General features: G+C 29.5%; 1 protein-coding gene across 2 annotated transcripts; it reads left to right on the plus strand.

Moving 5' to 3' along the window:
• The first annotated feature begins 1,831 nt into the window (after positions 1-1,831).
• Positions 1,832-8,674, plus strand: LOC123291012 (endophilin-B1). Of its 2 annotated transcripts, XM_044871431.1 has the most exons (6): positions 1,832-2,006; positions 2,067-2,500; positions 4,471-4,534; positions 4,679-4,714; positions 6,161-6,351; positions 7,879-8,674. In XM_044871431.1, the coding sequence occupies exons 1-6, from the start codon at positions 1,944-1,946 to the stop codon at positions 8,057-8,059; spliced, it is 969 nt and encodes a 322-aa protein (XP_044727366.1). In that variant the 5' UTR covers positions 1,832-1,943; the 3' UTR covers positions 8,060-8,674. The 2 variants fall into 2 exon arrangements, with proteins under 2 accessions (XP_044727366.1, XP_044727367.1); XM_044871432.1 differs by lacking the exon at positions 4,679-4,714.
• The last annotated feature ends 2,736 nt before the right edge of the window (positions 8,675-11,410 follow it).

Here is an 11,410-nt window from a genome sequence, read left to right on the forward strand (position 1 = left end):
AATGGTGTCAACAAACACTTCAGTATTAAAATGATATGGGCAATGCTATTACATAACTGATAACACATTTAATTTTACAAACCCTATTTAAATACTAAATTAGTAATTAATCATAAAAGATAATAGGATTTTAAAGCATAAAGTTACAAATATTTCTGCAAGATAGCACTTAGTAATTACAAAATACCCGATACAAAAATGAGGATCTATTGTTAAAGTGAATTGTTTCAAATTCGCGCGAAATTCAATAACATAACTAATTTTTATGGACAGGCTGATTGATTAAAAGATAATTTTTAAAGACTTTAGCGCCAAAGTTTTGCTACAAGCGTCGAACTTTTTTAGGAACATTATATCGGGGTCATCATAAAAATATGCGAATAATAAAATAATTTTGGAATGCTTGAATAAGATGTATAATAAATTAATATTAATAAAATGAGATACTGCATTATATTAGTCTTATTAATTAAATATAATTAATTATAACAATAAGTTGTGAGTAATTAATAACATTCTTATTAGTTTTATTAAGTATTCAGTTATAATGATATATGTCTGAGTGTATATTTAATTAAAATTAATATTAAACATCCTCTAATTTCTTTTAAAATAAAATTATCAACAATTCGGGTAGGAAATAACATTTAGCCTACGCTAATGATAAGAATTCAATGACTCAGTTTTGTGACTCCATCTACTTTTTTTAATCAATACTTGAACTACCATCCATGGTATATGTACATTAAGTATGTCATTACGTGAATGAGCAGAAGATATTGTGTAATTATATCGAAATCGTAACGTCATAATAAACTAATCATAAATATGTTTAAATATTTTAGTTTATTACATATGGGGGTTTAAGGTTTCATTTGGGTGTAGAAAATATTGGAAGGCGTATAATTTAATAGTAATTTGTCGAAAAAATGTAAAACTTAAGATCTTAATTTTTACTAATTTGAAAAGTAAAACGATACAAATAGAATTAATTTGAATTAAAATATGATCAAAATCAATGAACGAGTTAAAACTGTATTATTTTCGTCATAGCTCCGTTAATTTCATGTTAAGGATGTCTATATTGAAGCACATTTAAGGGGTTTGTTCTAGAAACTTTCCTTCCTTACAAAAATTCTTCTAAGTAAGGTGTTCTATTTCACGGGCACTAAAAATTTTTGACTGCACCATTAACTTAAAATTAACGAACATTCTTTTTCTTATTAATTTGACAGGACGATAATTGAATAACAAACCCAAAATTCATTTTGTTCGACACGTTTTATTGACTAAATCAAACAACAAAAATGGAAGATTAATTTTAAGCATGTAATATAATCAATTTACGAAAATTTGGGTTGAGTAAAATGTGGGCTAAATTTAATTGTAACCATATAACTAATTGTAAGCCATATAATAATTTACAGAAGTATATATTTATCAATTACATCATATGCCATGTGGAGCAACCGGACTATAATACTTACTAAAAAAATTTGGCAATAGTTTATATTATTAAATAACAATGAATACTTTTGGCTTGAAATATTAAATATACTTTGTCTAATTTTATGTAAGCATACACAACCAATTACAAAAAGTCAGCCATTGATGTTTTAAAAACTACTCTCAACAGCAATTTATCTGGAGTTAATTTCCATAAATAAATAAACAGTAGGTATATGTTCATAAATAAAATAACAATTAATTTAAAAGTTAGTCTCTTTAAATTAACTGACGTGACGGTCCACTCGTTACGTCGTAGTATTAACAATACATTCGCAGTGCCACACTTATAGTACCCATATCATGATCATCGTTCGTTATTGACAGTAGAAGAGAGGCAGTACAAGAAAAAAGATAATTTTCGTGTTTTCGCTTATTCATAGCACACTCATTCCGTTGAAATTTTAAACAAAGACTTTGAATTTACCCAAATTGTGATGGATTTCGATGTAAAGAAACTTGTCCGAGATGCTGGATCTGCCTTAAGTCGAGTAGTTCAAGTAAGTAAATCCAAACACTACTTTTTATCATCAATTATTTACTTGTTTTTATATCATTAGTTAACCGAAGAAAAATTGGGTACTGCAGAGAAAACCGAACTTGATGCACATTTTGAAAATCTAGCAGAACGTGCAGATAACACAAAATTATGGACAGAAAAAATTGTAGCAAATACAGAGGCTGTACTAACACCGAATCCCGGCAATCGTCTCGAAGATTTTATTTATGAACATATCGAAAAGAAAAAACCAAATCGATTAAGTAATTTGGAATATTTGGGTTTGGATATGATTGAAGCTGGTAATGAATTTGGACCGGGTACATCCTACGGTAGTGCATTAATTAAAGTTGGTCAATGTGAACAGCGTTTAGGTCAAACTGAACGAGATTTTATTGGATCGGCTGGTTTGGCTTTTGTGCAACCGCTTAAAAAGTTTTTGGAAGGTGAAATGAAAACAATACAGAAAGAAAGAAGTTTATTAGAAACAAAACGGTAAGCGTTATTTTATTTATACCGATATATTTTCCAGTGAGGCTATTCGTACACGTGTACTTAGCCGTTGGCGTGTACTTAGCGAGAATGAATTTTATCAGGTAAATTACGTGAAGATTAAATTCGATAAGTTCTGCGGTTTGGCCACGCCTCTAATGGGGCTGAGTTAGTAAGGGTCTGTAGATTTTTATGCTTTGCGTTAACCCTGTGATAAAATTTTAGGAGTTCTATGAGGTGGTCACGCCTATAATGATGTCGAGGTATACACGATATAGTGGAGTCAATGAATACATAAAACAGGCTTTCTTAGGAAGTCCTCAGGAACAGCTCTGATTTTGATGATTTTTTTTTCAGAACGATTCTTTTTGTATATTATTTAAAATCAGAAACATTTCAGATGGGGGAAATATTCTGGAGGGGGAATAGCCAATGTCGTGACTGATATATCGACTCCCAGCCTAAATCGCTAATGATAGAAGTTTGAAATTTCGAGAAATTATTGATTTTATACTGTAAATGTCACATAAAAAAGGATTTTTCGAAATTCATCCCCTAAAAGGGTGAAATAGGGGATGAAAGTTTGCATGAAAATATATAAAAACCGTCATTTTTGAGTTCATTTCTTAACCGATTTTAAAAATTCTTTCACCTATATAATGCTACATTATCAGCAAGTAAAATGGGCTATATTTTATTTTCAAAAAAATTAAGGTTCCGTAGCAAAAGTTAAAATCAATTAAATACTGAAATCGACATTTTTGAGTTCATTTCTTTACCGATTTTAAAAATTCTTTCACCTATAGAATGCTACATTATCAGCAAGTAACATATGTTGTATTTTATTTTCAAAAAAGTTAAGGTTCCGCACTAAAAGTTAAAATCAATTTTTGGTGTGCGTGGAAAAAAGTCACGCAATAATGAATTTTTTTATAGAAGTTGCAAAAATATTGTTTAAACAATATAAATAACTAGTAGTTATCCACGTTATAGTCTTCAATTCTCTTAAGTTCCCTTATGTTCACTATTTAATGGATTGTCCTGACCATGACTTTTAGTGCGAATCCCGAATAATTTTGAAAAGAACATTCGGCCATGTCACTTGTTGATAATATAGCATTCTATAGGTGAAAAAATTTTTAAAATCGGTAACGTAGTGAACTCAAAAATGTCGGTTTCAGTATTTAATTGATTTTAACTTTTGCTACGGAACCTTAATTTTTTTGAAAATAAAATATAGCCCATTTTACTTGCTGATAATGTAGCATTATATAGGTGAAAGAATTTTTAAAATCGGTTAAGAAATGAACTCAAAAATGACGGTTTTTATATATTTTCATACAAACTTTCATCCCCTATTTCACCCTTTTAGGGGATGAATTTCGAAAAATCCTTTTTTATGTGACATTTACAGTATAAAATCAATAATTTCTCGAAATTTCAAACTTCTATCATTAGCGATTTAGGCTGGGAGTCGATATTACAGTCACGACATTGGCTATTCCCCCTCCAGATTATTTCCCCCATCTGAAATGTTTCTGATTTTAAATAATATACAAAAAGAATCGTTCTGAAAAAAAAATCATCAAAATCGGAGCTGTTCCTGAGGACTTCCAAGTAAAAACACTCATTGACTCCACTAATAAATGTACATAAGGTATAGATTTTTTTGTTTAAAATAAAAACAAAACAGCATTTTTGACAGGTTATTAAGCGGTGGTCCTTGAGTTGGCCATGACTTTATTTAATAGAGTCGAGTTACTACGAGTCTGTGCGTTTTTGGTTTACATTGGGGAAATATTCCGCCCTGCCAACTTGGGTTTACATTCGAGGGATATCACTGAACATATTCCATCCCGGATAGTTGCCCATTATTCTAACGATGAAAATTACTCGTAAAGGCATAGATGAGACCTAAAAATTATTTTGGAATTATTGTGAAAATTTTTTAATAATTAAATTATTTGTTTCAGTTTGGATTTGGATGCATGTAAGAATCGTGTTCGTAAAGCACAAAGCTTAATCGGTCAACAAACGGTAAGATGCTTTTTAAGTATTTAAAAAATAATTTAAATCCCACCAATTTGTGAAGCTTTTATTATATGTAATTGAAAAATAACAGATGCTTTTTTACAAAATAAAAACAAAAACATTAACTGCTATTTTCATGCCACGTAACAGAAAGATGGAATTTCACCGGAGCAAATGTTAGATCAGGTGATTAAATAAAATTCATAACACGAGTATGCTTTTTTTTTAATATTAGAAACATAGTTTAGTGCATTTTTTTTTTAGTTTTTATTTGTTGTATTATAGTTTTCACGAAATTTAAATATGTAGAAAAATTATTCTAGAATAATTTTTTAATAAAATTATTTGTTTAGAAAAAAATAGTGCCTACAAGAATCGAATGAATAGGGTTCTTGTGTAATTCTTCCACTATTTTTAAAATGTTGCTTGAAAATTGATATTCTCAGCCACTTCTTCCTTTTTAATTCGGAATATCATATTTTGTGTTTGCTGTTTTTAAGAATTTGTGCACTTCTGAAGTGCTTTAAAATAGAATTAGACGGTTAAATTAGTTTGTGAATTGAGTTAATGTTAGGGAAATGCCTTTTGACAGAACCAACTCTTCAACTCTCAAGCTCTCCAAAAATACCAATTCAGTAAAAATCCAATATAATATATAACCCCAAGTGAAGCTGATTCCAAGTGTCCCCAAGTGAAGATGCTTTTATTTGCATTCGTCGCGAAATTGCTTGAAACCTACGAGAAAAATCGGAAAACTTCAACTTTTACATTGCAATCCCATTGAAAAATTGGAAAAAAATCCCTCAAAATTACGTTTTTCGAATTACTTCAAAAAAAATTAATTCTCTAGATCACAACCCCCGCAAATAGAGAAAACACTTCTAAAACTGTCCTTTTCACTTCTATTCTCATTAGAAAGATCGGGATTTTTCCCTTTGAAGTGGAACAGGTTAAAAATAACAGGATTATATAAAAACGTAAATTTTTCCTTACTGAACCGATTTTGAGGATCATGCCCTATTTTTTAGTTGTTCTGGGTACGGGGCCCCTAAATCGCACTTGAAACATACCTAAGAAGACTTTCCATTAAATTGCCTTTCAAATGAAACAAAAAAATCAAAATCGGTTCATTTGTTTAGGCGCTACGATGTCACAGACAGACAGAAACACACACACATAGCTGTCAAACTTTATAACCCCTTTTTTTTGGTTCGGGGGGTTAAAAAAACAACTACAAAACTCCAAACTAAACAACTTGAAACTTTAGAAAATGCTTTTCTGAATAGTTACATTGACAATTTGAGAATTTGTCAATGAAATTTCGTAACCTGCCTTTCCCTCCCGCGATTTAACGGTTATTATTAACCGCCGACTGATTTGTTAAAATTGGCTGCTCAATATTCCGGGGCTAAGAGATGCACGGACGTCCTAAATGATAAGTTTTATAGCAAGAACCCTATTTAAGAATTTTAGATAAATAGATTAAAGATTGTAGTAACATCGTTGAAGTAAGCAACAATCTCCAAGTTGTTGTATCTTAGTCACAGTCCTAGTTTTAGACTTGAAATTATTGCAATGAAATTAATATTATAAAAATTATTTTTATTTTAATTATGAACATATTGTTAACAGGCAGAACGTGACTTAAGAGTTGCTCAATCAGAGTTCGATCGTCAAGCAGAAATTACAAAATTATTACTGGAAGGTGTAAACAGTTCACATGCTGGTCATTTACGATGTCTACATGAATTGGTAGAAACACAAGCACGATATTTTGCAGAATGTAATGCAACTATGCAAAATTTACAAAAAGAATTGTCCAGGTATGTATTGTTAAGTTTTTTTTATAAATATTTTTACTTAGATGCTTCTTGCATTTTACCCAAATTACACTTGTACACTCGCCCTAATCTGGTCCAATTCTAAAATAACGCGAATTAATTACGTAGCTTTGGTTAAGTTTAAAATTCAATTATTTAGGTTAATATAAGGACTTTATTTCAAGTTAAAGCTTTGTATGCTGAAGAACATATTAAAAGATTAATAATTCTAGAACTAAAAATTCTTTGCTAGCAGTATGCAAGGTGCTACTAAAATAGGCTTCGTTTCAAAATTTTAAAAAGACAACCTTGTAAGGTTTGATCAAATTGAATGGGTGGAAAATTGATTAAAATGAATGACAAACACTTTTAATTTTTATCCAAAATTTTTGTTGTGAACAAACGACAAAACTTTCTTATTTAGTGTTATTCTGTCTCTTACCTTTTAGGATCTAAATTTACTATTAAAGCAACCCAGAGAATTAAATCCAATGTGATCTCAGAACATGATATCTCCCATCAAATTCTACAACTTTTGTTAAAGCTATTTGTTGATTGGTTAACCACAAAAAACGGACTATTAGCCATAATAGATTAAATTGGTTCACCCTGTATTACTGTTAAATACAGCCTAAAATTATCAATGAAATATTGCACGGGAAATTAAAAGACGTTACATCTCGTTATCTTCTGTAGTTTTCAAGCATGAAGCAAATTATACGATTTTACTCATTAAGGTTATCTTCTTGTTTAAAATTTTTTACCATTATTTCTTAAGGCTCAGATATTTTGAATGGGTCAGAAATTATTGTATCTTTTTCTATCTTTGTGTCTGAAATTGATCTGCAGTCTTTTTCAGAGTTGCTTGGTTCCTTTCGAATAAATTTTTTGGAGTAACTTAATTTCCTTAGGCTTTAGCATGATTCAATTCAAGAAGCATTGCTTTATTTAAGCTCGTTTGGTCTTGTCTCGACGCAAAAGCTTTAATTACTCTTCATTTTAAGATGTCCGGGTTTCATCGAGTTTTTTTACTATTAGATTATGGCTAATCATACAAGTACGATATTGATTTACGTCAATGATAAAAGCGAATCCATGATCTCCAAGTTTGGCTGCTAAAGTTCGGAATATAATCGAAAACATTTCTTTGAATTACATCTCCCACTCTCCTAAGTTCTTTTCTCTGAGGTCTAACGAAAAAAAAGTTGTAGCACCTTGCGTATACGGGGAAAGTTTCTATTAAGCAAAAGCGTGCATTAATCATGATAAGATTTGATATTTATAGCTAGGGAGAGAAATTTCGTAGTCAAAATTTAAAAAAAAAAACACATTTTATAAATTAAAACAATTGTTTATTTAGAAAATTTAGAAACGCATGCGTATTTTAGATTACAAAAAAATAAAAACAATAATAAATTACTGCATGAATATGAGTCGTCTTCTTGTGTATCCAAAAAAAAAGTAGCTCAAAAAGTTGTAATCCGGTATTTTTGCATTTTAAATGTTTTTTTTAAATAAATTTTCTTTCAGTGCAATGCGTCCCAGTCCAGTGTTGCGAGTGAACAGTGAGGATATAATACCCCCTTCAACAGTAGTCACTACTATATCGAATCAAACAACTGCATCCTCAGCTTCTGATTCCCAATATACGCCAGCTTCAATAATTGCTGCTAATAATGATGATGAAAATGTTCATTTTTCTGTTATTTAAAAAAAATAAATACCTAAAAAATTTCTATTAATTGATATTAAAAGTTTATTCAATAATTAATGAATTAATTACACTGTTCTTTAATAAAAATATTAATCAATCACTCGCAATCTGAACTTTTTCATATTATTAAAGCTTTCTAATGTAATTTTGTGCATGATTGCCTTTTTTCTTTATATTGTAGTTTATTTTAAATCTGAAATTGATCTAGAATTGAACAACTTTGATTCAGAGCTTCGGTCATGTGATTCCAGGCTTCTAAGCTATAAAAATTTCAAATCCTTATGGCATTATTTAATCTTATCAAGTGAGGATTCTCTTAGACCTGCAGAAAATAAGCCGAGCTATGTGATCAAAATTGTTCAATTGTAAACTAAACTAGCATACATCTGTCTAGATAATTTTCTTAGAACTTATATACATGGAAGAAGAATGTCATAACCTGAAGAAATGTTCCATTGGGAATGCTTTTTAGATCATTATCCTCTCTTCATGTGTATAAGGTCTATTGTAGTAAATATCTAGTTATCTATTTAATTAAATTAGCTTATGGTAGTACGAGCACCAAGTCAATTTTAGATTTAATGTTTGAAATTATTTGTACTTTTAGACTTAGCCCAACTTCATATAAAAAAATCAATCTTTTTATTTAAAATTGCCTTGGTGCTCGTACATCCTTAATACAGATCAAATTCTAAAATTGCTCTTTTAAAAAAATATTTTGAAATAAATCCACTCGCAAGTTAAACAATTAGTAACTTTCGAACTCTTTCACCTGAATTTAATACAGGTTTTTCTGACGTACCTATTTTAACTGTTCTTTCAAAAAAGTTTAATAATAATCTTGACGTAACTCTACATTATTCGCGTGAATCATATTGCCTTGCAGTCTCAAAGAAAGTTGCACGTTGCATGATTTCAAAGGGATTGCGTTGCTAAAATTCAACTGCTAATGAAACTTGGTTACACTGTATACCCTTGGCTCTTCTAACCACGCAAGTGGTTTCTGGTCGATCTGATAATGCAACTCATACCATACGAGTAAATACTCTTAATCCACTTTAAGATTTAGTGAACTAATTTTCCTAAAAAATTCATATACATAGGGTAATTATGAATTACTTTAATACTTTTAAACCCGCGCTTACAAATGTTTTCTAAACAGACTTTGCAACTTTCTATTAATTTAAAAAAAAAAGGAACACAATTTCATTTAGGGATTCCTAAAATAATAAACCTGAATTATAGGAATTTTAAAATATTCTATAAATGTACTTAAGTTTGATAAGTTCTCAAATTAATATCGCTTTGTATTATGTACAGCGATTTTTGTTTAAAAATCTGTACAAATATGAATTTTGAATATATTAAGATTTAAAACTGAAACATTTCATGAAGAGTAGAAAACCATCACTTCACGGCGCGTCAATTATTTGAACCTTATTCTAAAGTTTCTATAAACAAGAAGCTCTGGCTTATTAACGAATTTTGATTAGTTTTCTTCGCTTAATGAATCGGTTTGACTTTTGATCTTAAAATATTTGTATTAGTAGAAAAAAACTCCCGTTAATTGTATATTATTGTTATTTAAAAAAGTTTTCGCAAAGAATTCAATAATTGTGATGATAATTATATAAAGAAGATTGCGGTCGTGGAACCTCCTTTAGGAACGAAGTTCCTTACAGGAACGTAGTTCTTTAACATCCAAAATTAGTTATGCATGTGCGTATGCATAATCACATAACTAGTTTTGGATGTAAATAGTACAAAAATGCAAAATTCGTGTACTGTAATAAATAAAAATAATATAAAGTGAAAATATCGTAGTTGCCATGGATATAATACACATACACACATACAAAGCATATCTCTCATCGTTACGTGATGATTTCTGACAGTTTGCTCGCCATGGCAGCCATGTTAAGGAACTTCGTTCCAAAATTGATTGTTAAGTTCAGATTGCTGTTTTATTAATCATTAAATTTACGTTTATGTGAGGAAAAAAAATATTGTTGGAAAATTTTTAAGATCGAAGTTAGGTCTGAAGCTTACATTTACTACAACAGAAAAATATGACTCAATTATTTCCCAAGTATATGTCGTTACTGTAGGATATAAAACTGTGTAAAAATATGATTTCCTTTGATTGTGATTTAACTCAGTGGAGAATTCGGGCATTATATATATATATATGTTTTTTATTTATAATACCTCCACAAAAAATATCATGAATTACGTTTCGAAATAGTATCGACAAATTCTTGGGACGTATCTGATGTAATTTGCTTAACTGTCTTTGAAATAAATACAGTGCTTGCCATATAATCGGGAACTTTAATTCGCGTCGCCAAAATACTGAGCTGACTGATCTCAGCTGATTTAAATATGAAATCTCGAGGAGGGTGTAAACATTAATCTAGAACTTATTATTAAATGACATAAAAAGGGAATTTTTGCCAATTGACTTACGAATTAGAGTTGTAAAAGATATAAAATCGATGTGCTCTATTGTTTTTTATTTGTTTATACCACGCGGATTGATATATATGATATAGATTGGACCCGTTTTCAGTAGTTCCAATTTAGACTACCAGATGGCATTACTTACCATTTTTAAAGACAAATAAAAATATTCAAATTAGATTAAACTCCGGCAGCTGGCGATAATAATTCGTACTGACTAAAACAGGAAGTGAATCCGCATCCAGTAGTTCCAATTTAGACTACCTGGTTACTTACCATTTATCAATTTTCCGATTAAAAAAATATATATTCCATTAACCTGTATTTATTCTCGATTTTAAAATTCTTAACAATATAACTAAACAAATTTTCACGTTAATTAAATACTCTAGTGATGATGTTTTTTCAAATTTTGCATGTCTCGAAACAATTTCAAATCACAAAGTAAAACCAAGTATTTTGAACATAAATATTGTTTGTTGCCATAATTTGAAAAAAGAATTATACATAAAATAATAAATTAAATATTTATCTATCGTTATTTTTATATTTTATTTAGTTAAACTATTAATATTTTGAATTTTTTCTACAATAAATTGTTTGTTTTTCTTTTTAAGTTAGTAATTTATTTACTTAGTTGTTTAGTTATTACTTGCATGTTAAGTTGGCAGTAGATAAGAGTCTGAAGAAAAAAATTTTAAAAGATTTATTTAGTATAGTATCAAGAATTTTACTCGAATAAAAAACGGTTGATTATGAATTTTTCGGAGAAAATATCAAAGGTTTATTAATTTAGATATATGAAATGTACACTATGTGTTAAAAAAACGCACGGATTTACATAGGGTATACAGGGTGGACAAATTTAATCTATTATAGATAATAGCT

This window comes from Chrysoperla carnea, chromosome 1, assembly GCF_905475395.1.
Source record: "Chrysoperla carnea chromosome 1, inChrCarn1.1, whole genome shotgun sequence".
NCBI classification, from domain to species: domain Eukaryota; kingdom Metazoa; phylum Arthropoda; class Insecta; order Neuroptera; family Chrysopidae; genus Chrysoperla; species Chrysoperla carnea.